At 44.3% G+C, this 24,786-nt stretch overlaps 1 protein-coding gene across 1 annotated transcript; it reads right to left on the bottom strand.

The window, feature by feature from the left end:
- Positions 1-1,066: 1,066 nt before the first annotated feature.
- Positions 1,067-24,577, bottom strand: TIMM17A (translocase of inner mitochondrial membrane 17A). Its single transcript, XM_082246152.1, has 6 exons — positions 24,495-24,577; positions 19,594-19,693; positions 19,402-19,465; positions 10,824-10,952; positions 3,541-3,651; positions 1,067-1,148 (listed from the first exon to the last, which is right to left on the bottom strand). The coding sequence occupies exons 1-6, from the start codon at positions 24,518-24,520 to the stop codon at positions 1,075-1,077; spliced, it is 504 nt and encodes a 167-aa protein (XP_082102278.1). The 5' UTR covers positions 24,521-24,577; the 3' UTR covers positions 1,067-1,074.
- Positions 24,578-24,786: the final 209 nt, after the last annotated feature.

Raw genomic sequence — 24,786 nt, 5'->3', positions numbered from 1 at the left:
ACCTCACAAAGAAAATTGGTTATTTGAAAAGGTATAAAATTAACTGACGCATTGCCAAACATTTTCCAATAGTTTACTAAATGTGTGGACTATTGCTTTAGAAACTGTAGCCAAAATGTTTTGTAATTAGTGAACGTCAAATCTTTACTTTTTTTGTATTATTTATTTAAATATAGGTCATGCTGTTGCTAATAATTTACATCTCAAATAAAATAAAGAGTAGAACCAGTGACAACTGAGGTTATTGTAAAAAAATATTGCACCGCAGAGGTAATGTAAATTATGGTCCTGAAAACTTTGAGATAGTGTGTTCTATTGGAGCTGCAGTCATACCTCAACTTTTTGGTCTGGTGCTTGAAAAAAAAAACATTTAATGCAGTTTCCAGCAAACTGCACTTTTCATGGGGAAGTGTAACATGAACCCCCATAAATAAAATGTAAATTTTAGAATGTAGCCTTAGGCAGGGTAATATGATCAATTCAACACCAGAGCAAGCTGGAATAACCATACTAAGGAATCATGGCACCATCATCGTAGTTTAGTGCTACAACATCAAGTAACCTTATGAAGTTGAAAACATGCACTGTATTGTGTACATCACAATATCCATTGGATACAAAATATATAAACAATACCCAACAAAGGTGTACAGAAATAAGGGGGGCATGTCCAACACTCTGGGCATTATTTAAAATTCCCAGAATACTTTTGGAGAGTATAAAATGTTGTATGTACGCCTAAATTCTGCTGAAGATGATTGTTTTAAAGAAATATAAATGTCAAGTTGGGTCAGATATTGGACCGCACTTTGAAGGGCCTTCAAGGTACATATAAGTATTATGACACTCCCTAGAAATTCTTAATTGGTAAGCTGAACTTAAGTCCGTGTTTTTGAATTTTTAGCCTTCTATGGCTTCACCAAACTATAACCCTAATATGAAGTAAACATTTTTGCTCAGGGATCCTTTATGGTCCATGTATGTTATATCCACAGCCCAACTCAGAAGCTGAATGTAGACGAGTTCCAGGTGACAGATCCAAGGTGGTAATAGTTCACGACAATTGACTGTTATTCACTGATACTGCTGGTAACTACCAAATGGAGAAGCTGGACTCAGCTGAGAGGCATCATCGGGTATAGGTGGACCTAGAAATAAACATAGCACACCAGTTTAGCCTTCAGTTTGTGTAGGGAGGTTAAAAGATAATCATTTACCATTCAACTGCTATAGACCATTTCAAACAAAAATAAGGTGGTGATATATTGCTTTTTTCACAGACTGAAAAACAGAATAATGGGCTACAAGCTTGTGTCAAAGGAGTAATGCAGTTTTGCTCTGTCATCCGTATGAAACACTTCTGCGATCATTCAGAACTCATGACATGCTTCAAGCAGTACGGGGAGTAGAGCAGTGTTTACTTTTTCTATTTGGTATTGTATTAAATGTAGAAATTTAGGAACAATTGCTCTCTGCTAATTGCTGTTCCAATGTTTGGAATGGAATAATAATGAAACCGACCGGTGTTCCTTGCTCCTTCTGACAATGCAACTATTTCTGCACTATAAGGCAGGAAGCAGAGCCTGCATAAGTAATTGTCAAATACAGATTTCCTATGTAGATCTAGAATTACAGACATGAAACTAATTTTTTCTGTTACAAATTTATAAGATTTTAAAGCGGAGTTCCAGCCTAACCGCACACTCACCTGTCCCACGGTCCAGCGATGCCCCGTCTTCTCCCTCTCTGTTCTGCGGCGCCGGCATCACTGATGTGGGCACCCGGCTGACAGTTTGCGGCTTCACAGCCGGGTGCGAGTTGCGCTATGCGTCGTGATTGGATGGCAAGCTTCTGGGACCTCTGACGTGTCCCAGAAGATTGCAGGGAGGGAGAGAGGAGAACTTCCACTCAGGGCTCTGAGCGGAAGTGGGAGCGGGTACCTGTCATAACTAGGTACCCACTCCCCCCCCAAAAAAAAAAAAAAAAAAAAAAGACATGACAAATGTGGCATGTCAGGGGGTCGGGACTATTTAAAGCAGAAGTTCCACTTTTGGGTGGAACTCCGCTTTAATAAAGCTAATCTTTAAAATGTCCATCTTAAATTTTCAAGAGTTTTTGCCCTGGGCCCAAAACCTCCACACCACTGTTCTATTCAAATGCCAATGTGATTCAATAATGCTGACATCGACCATGTCAGTATGAAGATTGTATAGAAGAAGGAAGACACAAACCTCTAGTTATTCTCCAAACTGTTATAGACAAATAAGCAAACAAAACATCAAACTTAAGCAGATGCCCTTGCCTCTTCCTTTTTCCACATCATATTCCTTGTACCAGCTGGCTCCCTCTACCATTGTATCATGTTACTGCCAGTTTTTCCTGTACAACTCTATGTACTTGTCATTGTGTACAACCCTCCCTAATTATATTGATTACTTTGTACAGCACCATAAGAGATATTGGTGCCAGGGCCTCCCAGCCCTTTAAGGGGTGCCAGATGCCAGGAGGTTGGCAGGGTTTCTGATCATGAGACAGCTGTGATAGGCTGTCACAGCGGTCATATGATCGGAAAGCTCCCGCTTGCTATTATACATCAGGAGCGTTCCGATTGCCCCCGGCTACCTACTCGGAGCGTGCTCTCAGCACAGTAAGTTGTTTTAACAGGGCGGCATATATGCAGCCGCTCAGCCTAAAAGCGTTTGTTATCCTAACACTTCATATTCCTGATATGTGCCTGCTGTACAATGTATTTGTATGAGAAAGTATCCTGTTCTTTGTATGAAATCCCTGGTGTTCCTGCTAGTCCTCTTGCTTTCCTATAGAAAAAAACTGACCACACTAAGCAGGAGAGCACACCGTGGTTTGTTCTCTAGCTATGCTGGAAACTCCGTGTACTCTATTCTAATGATCAGACTTGTCCTGACACGCTCCCCTCTGCACAGCCATTCACTTAGAAGCTCAATGTGATGCTGCATCTCCTTCCTCTAGCTTTTATGTAGCTGAGAACAGTGGGAATGTGATTTTTTTTTTTCTTCAAAGCGATAGGCAAAAACAGGGCCAAGGTGTGAATGCGATATAAACCAACAATCAATATTGTTTTAGGCCTCATGCATACTGGATGTTTTCTTCTGCTCTTCCTAATGGAGTCTGGCATTTTTTTCCCTGCCTCTAAACCCCCCTGCTTATTAGCCTGTATGCCAATGTGCACATGGGTGTTTTTAGAGAAAAAAAAAAAACACACTGACCGTGCATCCAGAAGGGCAGAGAAACCACTTGACGCCTGTAAATGTGTCTAAGTGCAAGATTTGGTTAGCGCTAGAGCATTAATTTACTTAAAATGACAAGAAAAAATATTTTGGCCATTTAAATTAATTAACGGCCAAGCGCTTGACGCACCCAAACGCGTTACACACATTTAAAGGATTCAAGCATTTTTTCTGCAAAAACACTGTTGCCACGAGAAAATGCGTCTAGACAGAAAAATGTCCAGTGTGCATGAGGCCTTAACCTAGAGTTCTAAATGTAAAAGGATGATGTTACCATTTGCAAACTGTGATGAGGCAAATCGCGTCAGCAGGATACCTGCTCCTTCTATGAGAGCAAGAAGAATGCCACCCATTGCTGCAGATCCCACCATGGCTACAGGACCATCTAAGACAAAAATACATAAGTCAAATCAGCATATAGCACAAGAAATACAGAACACAGAGGGAACTTGCCACACATCACAGTGTAACCAGAAGCCGAAAACACAGTTGTGCTCATAGGTTTACATACCCTGGCAGAATTTATGATTTCTTGGCCATTTTTCAGAGAATATGAATGATAACACAAACTTTTCTTTCACTCATGGGTAGTGTTTGGCTGAAGCCATTTATTATCAATCAACTGTGTTTACTCTTTTTAAATCATAATAACAGTATTAAGAACTGGGGTATGTAAACTTTAGATTGGGTAGTTTCTGTGTATTGCCCCCTTTAACATCAATGACAGCTTGAAGTCTTTTATGGTATTTGTGGATGAGGCTCTTTATCTTCTCAGATGGTAAAGCTGCCCATTCTTCCTGGCAAAAAGCCTCCAGTTCCTGTAAATTCTTGGGCTGTCTTGCATGAACCTCACCTTTTTAGATGTCCCCAGAGTGGCTCAATGATATTGAGGTCAGGAGACTGAGATGGCCACTCCAGAACTTCACTTTATTCTGCTGTAGCCAATAACAGGTCGACTTGGGTTTAGGATCATTGTCATGTTGGAATGTCCAAGTACATCCAATGCACAGCTTCCAGGCTGATGAATGAAAATTTTTCTCCAGTAATTTTTTTTTTTTTTTTTTAAATCAGAAACCAAGTTTATTCAAGAAAACAAACATTACAGATTGCACACAATTCACGGCATTCCCAAAGAAAAGCACAAGCACATATATCTAAAATAATCACAATTACCAGATGGATCCCCCTTGCCAGGAACAGCTCCCCAACAGGGAGACAGATAATACATCACAGTAACCAACAATCAAGCCCCACCCCCTCCCTGAAACACCTCCAAAGCACAGTTATTGTAGATCCATGACCAGGTCCTGAGGAGCCAGGCCAGGGACCGCCAGCCAGCCACCCCAAATCTTATCGTATCTATGCGGAACCCCTCTGTCTGTCAAGCGCTCGCAAAGTATTGCCCATGGCCTTAATCCACATCTCCACCGTAGGCGGAGACGGGGCAATCCAGTGCTGCAAAATAACCTTCCGGGCTTGAAATAGGGACCTAGTGACTGCCCATCTGACATTGACAACATCTGTGAACTCCTCCACCATACCTAGCAGGCAGGACTTCAGGTCCACAGGCACTGAAAGTCCGCACCACCGCCGCCCAATACCTGTGGAGCTTACAGTAGGTGGATGAGGTCACCAGAGTCCCTGTGGCAACGAGTACACATCGGGTCCGGTCGCAGACCCAATCTGTGCAATCGCGTACGGTGCACCCGGAGGAGCAGGTAAAGCTGTGAAAGTCGTTGCGTCACGTTCGATGAGCAATGTCGCACAGATTCCAGGTCCTCCTCCCACTGGTCGTCAGTAAGGTTGTGTAGGGAGACAGTTCCGGGGATTGTAGGGAAGGCTGGGCCCCTATGGCATGCTGTAACTGAAGATAGGAGAACTGCATAGTCCGGGGCAAAGCAAACTTGGCCTGCAGCTGCACAAACGTCAGCAGCCTACCGCGATCGAACACCTGGCGCAGGGGGGTAACCCCACCCCTGCGCCACAGCGCTTCGCAGAGCAGGTTCGCCAGCACCGGGTACGTCAAATTTCGCCAAATCGGGCTGAACTCCGTGTATCCAGTCACCTCCTGAAGCTGCTTCGCCTTCGCCCACACCTTATGCATCAATCGATTTTGCCAACATCTGTGACTCCAGGGCCCCCGGGAGGTTCCTCCGCACCCACCACCTGCAAGAGCACTGCGAGTGTGAAGTCCCTCCGTCCGCCATCCCCCACCGCCATGGCCCCAGCAGGTGTTGCAGCTAAGCAGCCATATAGTAAATCATGGGATAGGGAACGCCAACCCACCCTGATCCTTAGGGCGCTGTAACTGTTCTAGTTTAATTCTGGCCGTACCCATCCTCCACAACAGAGCGGAAAAGGGAGTTAACCAGCATAAAAATCTTAAAGGGGACAACCACCGGGGGAATTATGAAGAAGATACAAGAGTTGGGGCATAAGAATCATCTTCACCAAATTGGCCCTCCCGCCACCGAAAGCCAGAGTTTGGACCACACAGTTATCTTGTCCCGAAACCTCGTCAGGAGCTGGAAAATATTTAGTCTGTAGTACACCATGATATCCGCTGAGATAACAATGCCCAGGTACTTAAACTGGTCCACCACTGGAACGGGACAGAAAGTGGCCAACTGGGGATCTAGGCCCTGGTCCAGTGGTAACAAAGCCGATTTAGTCCAGTTAATTGTAAGTCCAGAGAATACACCAAAAGAGGTGATAATGTGCATCACCCGCCGTAGGGATGGACCAGTGTCACCCAGCAGCAGCATCATATCATCAGCGTACAGCAGTATCTTCTCATGCACAGTCCCATAGCGGAAGCCCATCACAGAGTCATCAGTCCTAATACGAGCCGCCAGAGGCTCAATCGCCAAGGGGGACAGTGGGCACCCCTGTCTGGTCCCCCTACCCAAACGAAATGGTAAAGACTGCCTGCCACCCTCCCGGATGACTGCCTGCGGGGCACGGTAAAGGAGGCGCACCCAAGCAATGAACGAGGGGCCAAATCCAAACTTCTCTAGGACCGCCCACGGATACTCCCATTCCACACTGTCAAAAGCTTTGTTAGCATCCAGAGACAGAAGAGCCCATATTGTCAGCTGTGGTCTGCATGTTAACAAATAGTCGTCTAAGGTTAACTGCCGTGGATTTGTTGGGCATGAACCCTGCCTGATCACTATGCACTATGGTGGCTACCACCTTATTGAGGCATCTGGCAAGAACTTTAGCCAAAATCTTAATATCAGACTGTAATAAGGAAATCGGCCTATACGAGCCAAGGTCCAAAGGGGGCTTGTCAGGCTTCAACAGTAGGATAACACCAGCCCCCGAAATAGAAGGGGGCAGCTCCCCACGACTGAGAGCCTCGTTCAGGACCCTGAGCAGCCTGGGCATGAGCGCCTCCGAGTAGGTCTGGAAGACCTCCATAGGAAGGCCGTCATCTCCGGGCGCCTTGAATGTAGGGAAAGAGCTGGCCGCCTCCTGAAGCTCCTCCACCATGATGGGAGCCTCCAATTGCAATCTATACCTCGCGGATAAAGCTGGGAGGTCTATCTCCTGCAAGTAATCAGTAAGGTCAGTAGCAGAGTATTGGACTTTAGTAGAGTATAAATCAGAATAGAATCGAACCAGCTCAGGGGAGTTGATCAAGCCTCCAGTAGGCCCGCGGAGAGCCCCTATAATAGACGCCGCCGGGCGCACATTTACAATTTTCGCCAGGAGACGGCCAGTCTGCTCCCCCTCCTCATAAAAAGTACCCTTAGAAAAAAACCTTTTCTTTTCTGCTTTAGAGGAAATAAAAATTGTTAAGGCATCCTGGGCAGATAGCCACGCCGCCCTAGAGGCATCCGTGGGCTGTTCCACATACGACTCCTTTTCCCGCACATGTCTAGTCAAAACCACCTCCATCTCCCGCGAAGATGACTTAATCCTATTCAAAGCGTCAATAAACACCCCCGCAGATAACATTTAAACGCATCCCATTGTACCAAAAGCGTCAGGGTACAGGTCATTGTCAAGAAAAAAATGTTTTTTATGGCCCTACCAACGTCACAGTCAGGGGGGAGAAGCTTCAACCAATAGGCGTTTAGGCGCCAGGGAACCCTAGGCAGGGAGGAGTCAGGTCTCATCCCAATCCAACAGATTAGAGGCGAGTGATCCGAGACTCCCCTAGACGCATAAAGTACCTTATCCACCACCTCGCAGGACCTTGCTGTACCAACACAGAGATCTATACGTGACAGGGTCCCATTCGACCCCGAATAACATGAAAATTGGGTTGCAACGGGGTGGCGCAGCCTCCAGACATCCACCCAGGACATTTCCTCCAAAAATCTGGCCAAGGGGGTACCACGAGCACCCAGACCAGCCCTGGGAGGAGGGTGTCTGTCCCTGGAGGGGTCCAACACCCCGTTGAAGTCCCCCATAACAAACAGTAATGCAGAGGGTTTGTCCAAAGTGAAAACGCACCAACTCCCTCAACACATCCAGTGAAAAGGGGGGAGGCACATACACCACGGCAAACACATAGGTGCGAGAGTACATCATACAGTGCAAAAACTCAAATCTACCCTCCGGGTCACACAGGGCAGATAGCTCTCGGTAGTCTAGGGATCTGTGTATCAAAACACACACCCCCCCTAGAGTACGAGGTATGGGTAGAATGATAAATACGTTGGGCCCAAGCATATTTCACACAGCACTCCGTGTCAGCCGTGAGATGAGTTTCCTGCAGTCCCACGATAGCCTGGAAGTATTTACGTAATACGGTGCTCATCATGGCCCTCTTCAAGGGGTCGCCAAGCCCCCTGACATTCCACGACACCACAGGGACACTAGCCATAAAGTAAAAGTTTCTCCATCAGTGAAGGGGTATTGTTGCATGCCTCGAGAAGCAATGCCCTTCGGGGCCAAGGTATCACAGACATCATAAGGGAAAGCCGTGCAATCATAGAAAAAGGGTGCATCCATAGTAAAAGAAAAAAGAAACAAGCTTGCCAACGGGGCAAGGTAACAGTCCACAGTCCCGTTAGTACACATGTGGGTAACTTGAAGCAACACCAAAGGCGTCGCCAGGCATCATGGAAAAAAGGCATTGATATTCAGTCGGAGCTTACCAGTCACAGTTCAGATCCTAGAAACGGCTCCGGAAAAGTATAAAGGCACCATAAGTCCAGTAACCAGCAGACAAAATAAAAGAAAAAAGGCGCAGGCCTCCACGGTAATAAGTTGCATCAAGGATCCAGCTCCTCGCGGGGCCGGAAACGCAGAGAGGGCTCGTTAACATCCAACCACTCCGCCGCCTCTCCGTATTGAAAAAATAGGTTTAGCCCCGAGCAGTAACTCTCAGACGAGCAGGGTACAGCATAGCATAGGGTAGTTGTACCTTCTGTAAACGCTGCTTCACTTCATGGAATTTGGCCCTCTTCTTTTGTACCTCAGCTGAGAAGTCCGGTTATATAGACACTCTCACTCCATTGAACTTAATCACAGCCTTTTCCCTGGCCAGCCGCAGCACTTTCTCACGGTCCCTGTAGTGCAATAGGCCGGCCAAGACCGGTCTAGGAGCATTGCCCGGGACAACCCGCGTAGGTGTGTGGTGGGCTCTCTCCACGGCGAACATAGGGGAAAACACATCCCTCCCAAACGTGTCAATCAGCCCCTGCTCCACAAATTCAGTAGGGTCCCTACCTTCCACCTTCTCAGGGAGTCCCACTATGCGAATGTTATTCCGCCTGAGGCGGTTTTCAATATCATCAGCTTCATCCTGCAGTGCCCGCGTCAAGGCCGAGTTAGCTTGGGTGTCCCCTATGAGCGTTGGCAACTTGTCCTCCACGTCGCTAATGCGCCCCTCCACCGCAGTAGTGCGCTCCCGCATCTTCTGCAGGTCATGGCGGAGCAGGGATACCTCCTCAGTCAAGCTCCCAAGCCTCTCCTGTACGTTGTTCACCGATGCCGTGCACCGCTGCAAGGATCTGTCGCAGGGTGGGCTGGGGGTCCCCCTCCTGCACATCCTCTAAGGGCTAAGACGGATTAGCAAATGCTGAAGTGGAAGGTTCAGGTTCTGCAACTAGGTCAGTGTCCATAGGAGACAGAGTCAGACCCTCTGTCCAAGCCATCCTGAGCACTGGTGACCTGAGCATAGGTTAGTTTCTGGGCGTAGTAGAGCATGTCTTTAGGGGCTTCCTAGCGGGAGGACTTGCTAGCCTTACCGCTCTGGTCTTTCATCTTGTCAGCCCCGCGCTGTGTCCCTCTCGGCGTGCCGGCCGCAGCGCCATTTTGGATATCAGAGGCCGCGCCGTCTTCCCGGCCTTTCCGGGTCATCATGGCAGCTATTAAGGGCTGGAAGGTATCCTGCGACTCCCGAGAGGAATCGATCGGTGCCAGGAACGAGCGGATTGGTGCCCGGAGTAGGGAGCTCCGTGCAGAGCGTCTGCTCACATGCCTTGCGTGGCCACACCCCCTTCTCCAGTATGCATTTATCTTGCTATCAATTCTGAACAAGTTTCCTGTGCCTCTGTAGCTCACACATCCCCAAAACATCAGCGAGCCACCTCTATGTTTCACAGTAGGAATGGTGTACCTTTCATCATAGGCTTTGTTGACTCCTCTCCAAATGTAGCATTTATGGTTGTGGCCAAAAAATTTTGGTCTCATCCCTCCAAATGACTTTGTGCCAGAAGGTTAGAGACTTGTCTCTGGGCTGTTTGGCGTATTGTAAGCGGGATACTTTGTGGCATTTGCGTAGTAATAGCTTTCTTCTGGTGACTCGACCATGCAGCCCATCTTTCTTCAAGTGCCTCCTCATTGTGCATGTTGAAACAGCCACTCCACATGTTTTCAGAGTCCTGTATTTCACCTGAAGTTATTTGTGGGGGTTTTTTTTTGCATCCCGAACAATTTTCCTGGCAGTTGTGGCTGAAATTTTAGTTGGTCTACCTGACCATGGTTTGGTTTCAACAAAAACCCTCTTTTTCCACTTCTTGATTAGAGTTTGAACACTGCTGATTGGCATTTTCAATTCCTTGGAAATCTTTTAAATATCCCTTTCCTGTATTATACAGTTCAACTACTTTTTCCCGCAGATCCTTTGACAATTCTTTTGCTTTCCCCAAGACTCGGAATCCAGAAACGTCAGTGCAGCACTGGATGAAAGAGTCTGTCAGGAATCCAGATACTCAATGACTTTTTATACACCCACACTAATTACAAGCAAACAGATCAGAGATGAGGATGGTTAACTTTAATAGCCATTCAAACCCCTTTGTATCAACTTGTGTGCATGTTATGTCATCAGGCCAAAATCACCAGGGTATGTAAACTTTTGATCAGGGTCAATTAGGTGGTTTCTGTTGTCATTATGATTTAAAAAGAGTAAACACAGTTGATTGATAATAAATGGCTTCAGTCAAACACTAAGCATGAGTGAAAGAAATGTTTTGTGTTATCATTCATAGTCTCGGACAAATGGCCAAGAAATCATAAATTCTGCCATGGTATGTCAATTTATGAGCACAAGTGTATGCAGAGGCCTTTTGTTACCTGTGTTGCTCCCATACTCACTTCTAGCAGCCAGAATCGCCCCAGTCATAGCTCCACTGGTGATAGAATTCCAAGGATCCTCCTTTCCTCTAACCTTTACTAGACTGCAGTCTATCATGGAGAAGAGTCCTCCCCACACTGCAAAACTACCTGTTAAAAAATAGTGAGAAGTAGAAATTAACAAATTAAGAAAACGGTCATATTCATAAAATGATCAGTAAACCTATAACACATGTGAATCCATAATAATAGCACTCACAAATATATACAGTAAGCAAAAGTTCCAAAACGTGTACAGAATGTACACACCACCATAAAAATGACAGTATCTCTGCGTTTTTTGTTTAATTTATAGGTCTTTACATTTTTCTCCACATATACAAGCAGGACAGCAATACTGACAGGGTAGGCCAAACTGTTGTGGTGCTGATCTCCAGGATAAGCAAAATATAGTTTAAATATAAGAAGCACATGAATTCCTTAGGGATGCACCAATACCGGTATCAGTGCTGATACCAAGCATTTAAGCTAGTATCAGAACTCAAATGCTCCCCATACCAAAGCTGATAATTTGTGGTGCCATTTGGGTCAATACAAAATAAAATGGGTGCAGGTCGCACCTTATATACACACACACACATATATTATATATATATATATATATATATATATATATATATATATATATATATATATATATATATACACACACACACACACACACACACACACACACACACACACACACACCTGTTCAAAAGTTTGGGGTCACTTAGAAATGGCCTTATTTTTGAATAAAAAAAGCACTGTTTTTTTCTTCAATGAAGATAATATTAAATCAGAAATACAGTCTAGACATTGTTAATGTGGCAAATGACTATTATAGCTGGAAATGGCTGATTTTTAATGGAATGTCTACATAGGTGAACAAAGGCCACAAAAGCAACATCACTCCTGTGTTCTAACGGTACATTATGTTATGTGTTCTGGGACCAAACCTTGGGATCCCTGACCACAGAGGAAAAATGGGAATGCTTTAGGAACATATTAGGCAAAGGCATCTTGCAGTGCATTCCTATGGGAAATAAATTTAGAAGGGACAAAGCCAAACCTGGCTGGCTAAACCGTAGCGTTAAAAAACTTATTAGGGGAAAAAAATTGGCCTTCAAGAAATATAAATCAGAGGGCACAGTATTGGCTTTCGAGCAATACAAGGAGGCAAATAAGAAAAGTAAACACGAAATCAAAATGGCTAAAATCAACTTTGAGAGACAAATAGCGGAGGATAGTAAAAAAAACCCAAAGAAATTCTTTAAATATATCAACAGCAAAAAAACTAGGGCAGAGCATATTGCACACATAATTAGCGATGATGGGGGGATGGTTACAGAGGACACTGAAAAAGCAACCGTGCTGAATGCTTTTTTCTCGTCAGTCTTTACACAGGAAAAGGAGGGGTTCACTGACCATGACTGTATGGTTCGTAGTAATACACAGGACTTGCCACTATGGCTAACAGAGGGTGAAATCAGGGAAAGGCTGGATAAACTTAACACAAACAAATCACCAGGCCCGGATGGCGTACATCCGAGAGTACTCAAGGAACTCAGTAAGGTTATATCCAGACCACTGTTCCTGATCTTTGCTGACAGTATTAGGACAGGAGATGTACCAGGGGATTGGAAGAAAGCTAACGTAATTCCAATATTCAAAAAGGGCCAGAGGCATATCCCGGGAAATTATAGGCCTGTCAGTTTGACATCAATAGTATGTAAACTTCTGGAGGGGATGATAAGGGACTATATCGTAGAGTTTGCTAAAGACAACAACATCATCAGCAGTAATCAGCACGGGTTTACAAATGGGCGTTCTTGTCAAACCAATCTCTTAGCATTCTACGAGGAGGTAAGCTGTGAGCTAGATAGGGGGAGACCAGTGGATGTGGTGTACTTGGATTTCGCTAAGGCGTTTGATACAGTTCCCCACAAGCGCTTAATTTATAAAATAAGGTCTGCAGGTATCGACAGCAGAGTTTGCTCTTGGATACGGAATTGGCTTAAAGGGCGTGTCCAAAGGGTGGTAATAAACAGCGAATACTCAGACTGGTCTGAGGTTGTAAGCGGGGTGCCCCAGGGCTCAGTCCTGGGACCAACCTTGTTCAATTTATTCATAAACAGCATTGAGGACGGGATCAGTAGTGCGTTATCAGTTTTTGCAGATGACACAAAATTGGCCAGGGCAATAACTGCACAGCATGAAGCAGATATCCTACAGAATGACCTGGACAAAATTACAGAGTGGGCAACGACATGGCAAATGAGGTTTAACGTGGAGAAGTGTAAGGTTTTGCACTTGGGGACTAAAAACATAAAAACACAATACACGTTAGGAGGGGAACCCTTGGGGGAATCAAAAATGGAGAAGGATCTGGGAGTCTTGGTTGATGATAGATTAGGCAACAGCATGCAATGTCAAGCGGCAGCTGCCAAAGCCAGCAGAATATTAGAATGCATAAAGAAAGGGATGTATTCCAGAGATAAGACTATAATCCTTCCACTTTATAAAACTCTGGTCCGACCGCATCTGGAGTATTCTGTCCAGTTCTGGTCGCCAGTCCTCAGGAGGGATGTGTTGGAGCTGGAGAGAGTCCAGAGAAGGGCAACTAAACTAATTAGGGGGTTGGAGGACCTTGACTATGAAGAGCGTCTACAATCGCTCGATTTATTCTCCCTGGAGAAGAGACGTCTGAGGGGGGACATGATAGCAATTTATAAATATCTTAATGGGGATCCCAGCTTAGAAAAAAAGCTGTTCATTCGAAGGGATTGCATGAGGACTCGAGGGCATACAATGCGATTAGAGGAGAAGCGTTTTAACCTCAGGCAACGTGGGGGGTTCTTTACTGTTAGGGCTACAAGATTGTGGAATTCTCTACCACAAGAGGTGGTTTCTGCGAGTAGTATGGTGGCTTTCAAAAGACTCTTAGACTTGCATCTCAAGGATCAGAACATTCAGGGGTATGTGAGATGATTACAGCCACACACACCTACACAGGTTGAACTGGATGGACTGTTGTCTTTATTCAACCTCACCTACTATGTAACTATGTTAGCTAATCATGTTAAAAGGCTAATTGATGATTACAAAACCCTTGTACAATTATGTTAGCACAGCTGAAAACTGTTGCGTTGATTAGAAAAACTAAAAAACTGGCCTTCCTTTGAGCTAATTGAGTATCAGGAGCATCAGTGTTTGTGGGTTTGATTATACTCTCAAAATGGCCAGAAAAAGAGAACTTTCTTCTGAAACTCAACAGTCTATTCTAGTTCCTAGAAATGAAGGCTATTCAGTGCAAGAAATTGCCAAGACACTAAAGATTTCCTACAACGGTGTGTACTACTCCCTTCAGAGAACAGCACAAAACGTGCTCATCATCATTGGACATGGCAAATCATCAGTGAAGATGGCACTATCAAAACAGTTATGGGGAACAAATAAGGACTGTGCTGTGTGGAAAGAAGTTTATCCAAGCAATTTACCGTGTGTGTGTGTGTGTGTGTGTGTGTGTGTGGTTCTTCCAGCTTGCCAGTCAGTCTCTCCAAGGCCTTTTAGTTATCACTTTGGAAAAAGTCCAGCATAAGCACTGCTTGCTTTGGGTGATGCAATATGGCTGCCACGAGGGAACAAGGACATAGCATTGCCTAAGGTACTATAGGAATGTTATGTGCATTATGCTGTAGCTGAACAGCAGAAGTGTACTGAATTTACTCCCTTAGCAATCTATTCCAAGGGAAAACATGATGGTTGACAATGCAGACCTCTCTTTTCATAATGCTATGTTGTCAAAACCATGGATAGAGAACTCCAAAAAGTTTCAGGCTGTGAAATTATCCCAGATATTAGGAGGGCAATACATATTTTATTTGCCCTGTATATTTATGTATTGTAAGGGGGGCGGGCTCAGGTGGTATTGTAAACCATGCAGGAGACCGAGACATCCAGGTAAAGTCTAAGCAAGTTTGTCCTGTGCGCTTTATTCAGCACAGCAGCAAACTGTTTCAGTGCAAGAGGACTAAATACGAGTCCAAAAAAAAAAAAAAACCCATAGTAAACATCTCATCTGAACCACTGACTAAGCTCAGGTCAGATCCTGACCAAAAGGAAAGTCCCCTAAAGCCCCGTACACACGTACCGATTGTCGGCCGACCGTTCGGCCGTCTTTTGTCCGGTGCTGTTTTGTTGGTTGAAAAGTGCTCAAGACTGCACACGAATTTTGTCGGCCAACAACCAACTTCAGAAGTGATGTCATGTGATGGTTTACTTTCCGTGTGTTTTTTATTCTCTGAGCATGCCCAGTCTTGCTCATCTGGCTTTTGTCGGCCGAAATCTGTACTGACTGACGAACAATCGGCCGTTCTGGTGACGGCCAACAAAAATTTTATAGCCTGCACACCAGATTTTGTTCGGCCGAAAAAGTCGCAGTCGGTTGTCGGAAGCATCATACTAACAAGCGGACAATTGGCCGATCGGACATTGGCTGACAATTTACGGCCAACAATCTGTGCGTGTGTACGGGGCTTAACAGGTTCCCCTGCACAAATAGGCAGCACATGAAGCTTCTTAGTTCTTTCAGCAGTCAGCTTTTCATAAGTCAGCAGGCTCCCACAGCAGAGAAAAGGCGAGAGAGCCTAAACATCAATCAGCTTACATCCATAAAGGCTTGCGAACAGATAGGACTAATTAGGTATGGACACCAGGTAAGATGTGAACCTAGGAACGAATGCTTTTTCCTACCCAAAGCTCTACAAAGTCTCCGGGTTCCAGGACCTAAAACAAAACTTGCAATAGCCTCTTGCAAACAGTCTTACCTGTTGTATTAGATAATGCTCACATATATAAATTTAGGGCTGCCACGACGCGTTGACGTAGTCGACTACAAAAAATCGTCGACGTGCGTAAAAAGCGTCGACGCGTCAGCACGTGACGTGACGTCACACGCATCTCGTGCGAGTTGCATTAAAATAGCGGAACAGCAGCGGTAATCTGATCCTGGGGGAGAAAAAGCCAGCAGCAGCAGCGGTTCCACGTACAGCAGCAGAGTACAAAAGGCTTCCAGCACCAGTTCCAGCAGCACACCACCAGTACAAAAGACAGCGAGAGCCCGATCACGGTCATCAAGGGTATGGGAATACTTTCAGCAGAGGCCAAATAAAATGGTCCTCTGTTCCCTTTGCAAAAGCGAAATGGCATACCACGGCAGCACAACTGCTATGCAGGAGCACCTCAGAAGAAAGCATCCTGGCGCACTGACCACAAAGGACGAGCCATCTTTGTAAGTACTAGTACTACTAATTTCAACAATATTAATTAATGCATTGCTAGCTGATGATTGCTTAGGCCGGGCCAGCTCACTTTTCTTAAATGGACTACAAGGCATTTTGCATTAGCAGCCCTCAGTGTCTGTCTTGTGGATCCCTCAGGTCATGATTGACAACAAGTGCAATGATCTGACCATGACCACCAGTACACCTGAGAGCTATTTTGACTGTCACTGCACTCTGCCTGCAGCATTATTAATTACAACATTGGCCATGGATATCTCAAAATTCTACTAGAAAAAATACAGTTAATATTGTTAGCGTTGAGGCTGAGCATTCATAGATGTGTAAATTGGTAATGTTATTAATTATTATTATTGTTGTTTTTCCTCAGGAAGAGGCAAAGCTGTGTACAAGATTTCTACTTTCATAAAAAGGATGTCACTGCTTGCACACCCCAAGTGGCCATTACACTTACCAATAGCATACTCCACATGATTGTAAAAGATATGAGACCTCTTTCTATTGTAGACGGTCAAGGATTTCGTGAGATGATCAGCACATTTTACCCAGGATACACACTTCCCTCCAGGTCCCATTTCACGAAGCTGATGGAGAGGAAATGAGGAGAATTTTGAAAGATTGAAAGCGTCAATCAAAGATGTCAAATCCAAACTAGCTCTCACCACAGACGCATGGACCAGTATTGCCACAGAGGCACATGCCACTTCATTAATGAAGACTGGAAGCTTACATCCTACAATCTGACCACTATGCCACTTGAAGATCGCCACACAGCTGAAAACATTGCTAACTGGGTTGAAAAAGCAGCTGAGAAGTTTGAGATATCCATGGCCAATGTAATTGCAGTTGTTCATGATAATGCTTCAAATGTTGTCGCTGCTCTGCGTATTTTGGAAGAAAAGCATCCTGGCATCTCTTCTCTCAGGTGTGCTGGTCATACATTGCAGTTAGTTGTCAACCATGCCCTGAGGGATCCCCAGATCAGCAAGACACTGAGGGCTGCGAAGTGCCTTGTGGAACATTTTAAAAAAAGTGAGCTGGCCACTACAAAGCTTAAAGCAAAGCAACAACAAATGGGTACCCCTGATCATGCACTAATAAATGATGTATCTGTAAGATGGAACAGTACTTTACACATGATCAGTCGCCTGCTTGAACAGAGGTGGCCTGTGACTGCCACACTTTCCGATCCTGATGTCACACCACGAGGGAAGCGCTTCCTGGATTTAAAACATGATCAGTGGAGCTTACTTGAGGAAGTGGAACAAGTCTTGAAGCCTTTTGAGTGTGCTACTGTTTTCTTGAGTGGAGAGTCCTATGTGACTGGTTCCGCTCTACCTCCTTTGGTAAAAGGCCTCCAGAAATCCATACAGAGCACAATTTGCAAGACAGCGGCAGTCAAGGCTTTCCAAAATGTTGCTGCACAGGAGATGACCACAAGATGGGAGAGGGAAACTAAATTCAGAGATGACGGAGGAGACAATATATGTCTTATTGCAGCAGCCCTGGACCCCAGATTCCGCAAGCTAAAATTCCTGGCAGCAGAGGATAGTTTAAAAGTTCACCTCAAGGTCCAAGCTCTTGCTCTTGAAGAGAAAAGAAGATATGAGGAAGAGCAAACACATCAACGTCAATGTGAGGAACAGGTTCAGTCAGCCAGTGCAATGAGTCCAGACATGAAACTTTCAGAAAAGGAGGCAAGTGTCTATGTTGGACTCTTTGCTCGGTTCAGATTCAGATGAACACCACAGTAATGGTGAGGATGACACTGGTCACATCCAAGATCCAGAAATTCACAGTGAAGTTGTGAGGAATGAGATACACATGTACTTTAGTGAGCAGGCCATTCCAAAGGAAGACAATCCACTGAAATGGTGGAAGGAAAATGAAGGGAGGTTTCCCATCTTGGCCATGCCGGCAAAGAGTTACTTGTGTGTGCCTGCAACATCAACCCCATCTGAAAGGCTTTTCTCAGTTGCTGGCAACATTGTGACTAAAAAAAGAGCAAGCCTAACTGCAGAGCATGTCGATATGCTAACCTTCCTCCATTGCAATGCTATATTATAGGTACAGGCCCCCAACCTGTACCTATTGCACTCTCTTGGGTTGTATTGTTGGACTTCTTTAAACTACAAGATGGCTGTTGGCTGCCTTCAGGTAATCATTCCTCAGTATTGGCCATTATAATTTGCACAGTGTTGAGCGGTGCTTGCTTTTTGTTGGACTTGGCTCCTTTAAAACTGTTAGTTTTTAGGTATGTTTTACATTTACAAGTAACACACCAAAAAAAATACTGGTCAACAATAACACTGTATATGGAAAACATACCTAAAAAGTAACCAAGTTTTAAAGGAGCCAACTAGTCCAACAAAAGCACTGCTCAACACTGTGCAAAAGTAATGGCCAAAAATAATGGCCAATACAGCAAAAGATTACCTGAAGGCAGAGAGCTGACTTGTAGTTTAAAGAAGTTAAAGTGTTAGGCAGATATGGCATTTTTCATGCCTGATGCCCTAAAGTGTTTGGCACTTTATGTTTCTCTTGTATTTTTGCACAGTTGCACAAGTGTTGTTGAGCACTGCAGTGCTTTATAATTTATATGGCATTTTGAATGCTTTTGGTTTTGAATTAATGGCATTATTCCTGCCTGATGTTAAAGTGTTGTTTACATTTTATTTTTGCCACTGAAACTTCAACCACATTGAAGTATTTTTTGAAAAAACTTTAATAAAAGTTGAAATATTATATTAGAAGTTGTACGTATCATTTTTTGTAAAGTTATTCAAAGGATTATTTAACTAATCAAAGAAAAAACACTAGATTAAGCAAAAAAACTAAAAATTTAAATAATCGTTAGATTAGTCGACTAATCGTAAAAATAATCGATAGATTAGTCGACAGACAAATTAATCGTTAGTTGCAGCCCTAATATAATTGCAAAAAAAAAAAAATGCTAGTTATATTTGGCTATCATGCTAAAGCAATGGTTTCAATACGTTCTGAACCACTTACCAGTAGCAAGTAAACAGATCAGAACTTGTGATTTTACTTGATGCGTCATACTTCCTTTCGATATACTGCAATGCCTCATCGAAGCCTCCCTACTCTCTCTCCATTGACTTTATTACTACTGGTCAAAACCAACAAGGTTAGCTAAAATAGTTTACTGACCAATAGGCACATTGTATAAACAGGTACAAAAAATTTAAACACATTTCACATAGTAATGATTTTCCTTAGGGGTCTCAAAGTCTCACCTCCTAGTTGTGGTGCACGAGTTCTTATAGAATTTAAGCTGCCCTTCATACGATGTTTAACGCCCTAAAAGTACAAAAGAAAAAAAGGACAATCAAAGCATAAACAGTGGAGAAACAACAATGAATTAACTGTACTCCAACCATTAAACTAGGAATAAACATTTTGGCCTACATTTGGAAAAGATCACTTACTTGAGGAGCATTTCTGAATCCTTTGACAGACTGGAAAATGCCTCCTCCAATGATACCCATGGTGAAGGCTCCGCCACAGTCATCGACGATTCTCCACGGACTGTAAAATGCAGGGAAAAAAAAAAATCAATGACACAATATCCAAGCATAAAGCAGCAACCAAGATGTAAAGAGGACACTGTAGTACTGGGGATTTCACCCAAGCCACATCAATGACTCATTCAGGTTGAGAATAAAACATTGATACTGTGTAATCAGTAATGGTAGTTCAGGCACAGAATGACTCAGCCTTCAGTCAATTAGAAAAGTTATTCAATGTCATTTTGCACCCCGCTGCTACCTATTGAATTCAAGGCGATGTAAACAGTGGCAGCACAGGGTGCACTTATGCTGTACACATGGAAACGTTAGTGTAGTTGTAGAACGTAGACTACAAATCGAAGCCTGAAGCACAATTATCTCGTTTTTATTTACGGACCAAAACAGGGAACTGTAAATGAGCCCTAATTCTGGGAAACCCCAGCTTTCTGATTTAAAATTTCAAACTAGCAAATAAAATGCCCATTTACTGGTGGTGCACAGAGACCAAACTGTGGCAGTTAACATTTTCCTAAAGACTGGTACTAAAACTGTAATTTTTTCTGAAATCCAAGGGCCACCTAATCAGTCTCCTTCCCATACATATCATACACGGAAGTCTCCGCTGGCAAATCATAACCATGCAATAGTTTTTCAGCAGTGAAATACTTATCCCCTCAGAACCAGCCTAATGCCCAGTACACACATTCAGATAATCGGACGTCTCATCGTTCGCATTTTGTTTGTTGCATGATACGAACATCGAATTCAACAATGCGTACATACCGTATTATTTTTCTCGTATGATTCTGGAAAAGCTTCTTGGTTGCTTAGCTACGTATCAGATGGTGCAAAACAAAAACAATGGCAGCCAGGCTTTTTCCATGCTATTTTAGTGTTTCTGATCATGCGCGGTCTTTGTCGATCGATTTTTAGCGGACGCATACTGTACTGATTAAACGATTGTCTTTCACGGGGCTATCGAACAACAGAAGTTTTCGTGTTTGTCCCTTCGGATTTTGTTGGACCAACTGTCCTGATCGGCTGTGGAAAGCTGTGTACTAACGATCAGATTATCGCACGATCAGGTTGAAAGCAAGTTTTATCGTACGATTATCGGAACGTGTGTACGGGGCATTAAAGACGTGTCAGACTACTGGTGACAACTCACCAGCCACAGATCGTTACCATCCTCTCTGTGCAAAGATACTGAAACTACAGCGATGGACGTAACTTCCGGCGTACCATACCCATCTACGTCACTTCCTGTCTCCTTGTGGAACGCACACGAGACGGAGTTCCAGGAAGTCCTTTGTAACTGACTTAGGCTCAGTTCACACTACGTCGCTCCGACTTAGGGGGCGACCTGTGAAGTCGCGTGCAGGGCGACTTTGGCGCGACTTGCACGGACTTCATAAAATGAATGTCTATGCAAGTCTCTCCAGGTCGCCCCAAAGTAGTACAGGACCCTTTTTCTAAGTCGGAGCGACTTGTGTTGCTCCTATTAAAACGGCTCCTGTACCAGTCAATGGACGGCGACAGTGCGTGACTTGTCAGGCTGACCAAGTCGCCTGACAAGTCGGACTACAGTAGTGTGAATGGACACTTACTGCTCATTTTTATCTTTGTTTTTGTGAGTATATTTGCTACTTTCGATATTAAACGGGATTTTAAACAGTACTTTACTAGGATTCCTTTATTTTAATTTGGGCTTTGGGCTGAGCCCGTTAAGGAAATACCATTTGTTACCTGAAGTAAGCGTTCTTTCTGGATGGTACCTTGATCATACACGCAGGATTCTATACTCACCCTTAAAGCTACAGAGAGGGTCTTTATTTCTGGTGAGTAGGGATGCAAGAGGGGAGTGTGGCACCTTTCCACTGATGAGCACTTTTCAGCATAAAGAAATTAAGGAATACAAGCACAGTTTGAGCACCTTTGCATGTCTTTTTTGGACATTTTATGGACTTTTAACAATATATAAATTATTTTACAATTTATGATTTTTTGAGCACTTTCTGCATTTTTTGCACATTTCTTTATATCATATATATTTATTTGCACCTTTATTCAAAAGTGGATTCTATGCACTTAGTGCCTAATATATTAGTATTTCTAGCACTTTATTCCCTTTTAAAATTATTTATGTGTTTTTTAGCAAGCGCCGTTATTTATTCTATTTAGTCTATCTTCCCATTGGGTGAACAGCAGCTGCTTTTTGTTTTTTATTCATTATCCAAGCGTGGGTTTTTAGTATTATTATTTAGAAATAACTGCACGGAAAATCAAAGTGTTTTCAAAGTTCCTTTTCATTTCAAATTTAGTCTAACGCCACCCTTTGCATCATGTTACACACGTATTTAGAGTAGAAATGGGTCCCCCTCAACCCCAAACCAGCCCCCTGTGACAATGTAGTAGGGTTCTTGACCCCTGTAGGCATTCATGCAGGAGTTACATTATCTCAGCACCCAGCTACATTCTATGCATCGGTGCGCAAAGTTTAAGTTTTTACTAGATATGGTAACTAAGACTAGTTCCCCATCAGGTCCACCTTGCCTGTGACTGACAGCGGATGGCAGTGGGTGGATTCAAAAGCCCCTATGGGACTAAATAGCAGCTATGGAGTCCACCCACTGCCATCAATCACAAGCAAGGTGGACCTGATGAGAAACTAGTCTCTCTGAGTTTCCCATCAGGCTCCGCCCACTGTCAATTCAGCATAACCGGCTTGCTAGGATACTGGCAGCCTGCGTCCTAGTTACTAATGAAGTAAATGTAAAACGCATTTAAACAAAGTAATGAACACACAACGTGCCCCTCCCCCTGTATGCCAACACTGAGTTGGTCTTAACCGCTTGCCGACCGCCGCAAGTACATATACTGTATGGGTAGGTCACTCGCCTGCGAGCCAATAGGGGACGAGCGCACGCCGCCGGAGGCGCGCTCCCGCCCCCGCTCGCCTACTGTGATCCCCGCGCGTGTGACCGGCGGACCCGATGTCCGCCGGTCACTCGCGATCGTCCGGTACAGAGAGAGAAAGGCAAGCGGCTAATGTAAACAAAGCCGCCTGTCATTCTCCCTTGTGTAACTGCAGAGATCATACGGTCCTGCTATGTAGGATCGTATATCTCTGTAGTTACACAAACAGCCACATCCCATAACAGTAAGAAGCACGCCCCTAGGGACACATTTAACCCCTCCTTCTCCAATAAAGTTAACCCCTTCCCTGCCAGTGTCATTATTACAGTAACAGTGCATATGTATAGCACTGATTACTGTAGTAATGTCACTGGTAACCCCAAAGGTGTCAAAAATGTCAGTCAAGGGTCCAATCTGTCCGCCGCAATGTTGCAGTCCCGCAAAAATCGCAGATCGCCGCCATTACTTGTTAAAAAAAAAAAAAAACAATAAAAATGACAAAAATCTTTCCCTTAGTTAGTAAACGCAATAACTTTTTGCGCAAACCAATCAAAATACGCTTATTGCGATTTTTTTTACCAAACATATGTAGCATAAAACAAATTGGCCTAAAATGTTAAAAATTTTGATTTTTACATTTTTTTGTGGGGAATTTCATATAAAAAAAATTTGAAAAATATTGTTATTTTTGAAAAATTTGTCACTCTTTTTTTGTTTATAGCGCATGATCAAAAAAAAAAAAGTGAATACAGTAATCAGTGCTAAAAATATGCACTGTTACTGTACTGACACTGGCAGGGAAGGGGTTAACACCAGGGTCAATCAAAGGCTTAAATGTATGCCTAGGGGGTGTTTTCTAACTGTGAGGGGGGGGGCTTGTGGAATCAACACAGAGACCTGTGTTTCTAAATAGCGCTCTGTACTGATTCCAGAGAGAACAGTCTGATGTGTTTACAACAGCAGACCGCTGTTCTCTCTCCACGGGGAGCAATCACGGGTGTTGGGCGGCAATTGCAGCTGCCGGTCCCGTGAATCAGCTTCCCCGCTGGCAAATGGGGGCACACGCCCCTAGGATCGCTCCCACGGAGAATTGCGCAGCCGAGCCAATCTGCCGCAGTATATATGCGGCGGGCGGTCAGGTTAATAAGTGAGCTCTCAGGGTACAAATTGAGGCTCCACTCACAACTGCGCATTGCGCCAGCACGCGTTTTTCGTGTGACAGCATAGGACGACCCATTCATTTGAATACGTACAGTAGAGTAGCTCATGGAGTACTTTGCTGCGCTTTTTTTTTTTTCTTACAGTGCGTTTTTCCTGCATTTTGTCATGAATAAAAATGAGGGTTTCCCAGCCATGTTTGGGGTGCAATGAACAATTGTTGACACTCTTTTCTGCACATTCTGGGAACACGCAAGACGTGAACGTAGCCATAGTAAGGCCCCTTTGGCACTTGTTTGACCTAAAAGTGGCACGACTTGAAGCAACGCCTGTGTATTCGACCTCAAGCCGCATCAAAGTCGGTGCTGCGACTTGAAGTTGCACAGATATGAACGGTACTTATTGGAAATCATTGGGTACGACCTGTCATGTGACTTTGCAGTCCCAAGTCGCACAGGTGTGAAAAGGGCCTATATAAGTTTTGTGGCAGAAGAATCCTCTGCTGGCAGATTTTTGCACTTTACCAGGTGGAAGGCTCCAGGAATATCAGCGTGTTTTATTCATCCCCCCCAGTAAGAGACTCCTTCAGATATGTCCCTGAAGGAGGAACCTGTGAAGGGCACAGAATGATCCCAGGTAGGTGATCATGTGACCAGCAGAACAGGCCCGGCCTCTGCCCTCCTAAACCCCAGTGAGCAGCGCCCAGGAAGCCGCATACCGGCCGAGAAAGCTCGGGCCTCCCTTACCATGGCTCCCGTGTGTACTCCTCCATGATGCCACCGAAGGTCGAAAAGAAGAAATCCAGGAAGGGAGAGCAACATGTGATCACCGGTGCCCCATTCCTATTGGGTGTTCAGATTGATGACATCACAGGACTTCTACCATAGAGACAAGGGGACTTGACATACAGCCTCCTTTTAAATTATGTCGCCGCACAGTATTTTGGCGGCCATGTTTTTGGTTTGTATAGGGTATAAAATGGGTTTTATCTGAGCGACTGTTCCTAACGTTCTAGTAGCGCATTGCTGATCAACTCCA

The sequence above is a fragment of the Pelophylax lessonae genome (assembly GCF_965119305.1).
Source record: "Pelophylax lessonae genome assembly, chromosome: 2".
NCBI lineage: Eukaryota > Metazoa > Chordata > Amphibia > Anura > Ranidae > Pelophylax > Pelophylax lessonae.
The sequence above is the reverse complement of the archived record's forward strand: the minus strand, read 5'-3'. Positions and strand labels throughout refer to the sequence as shown.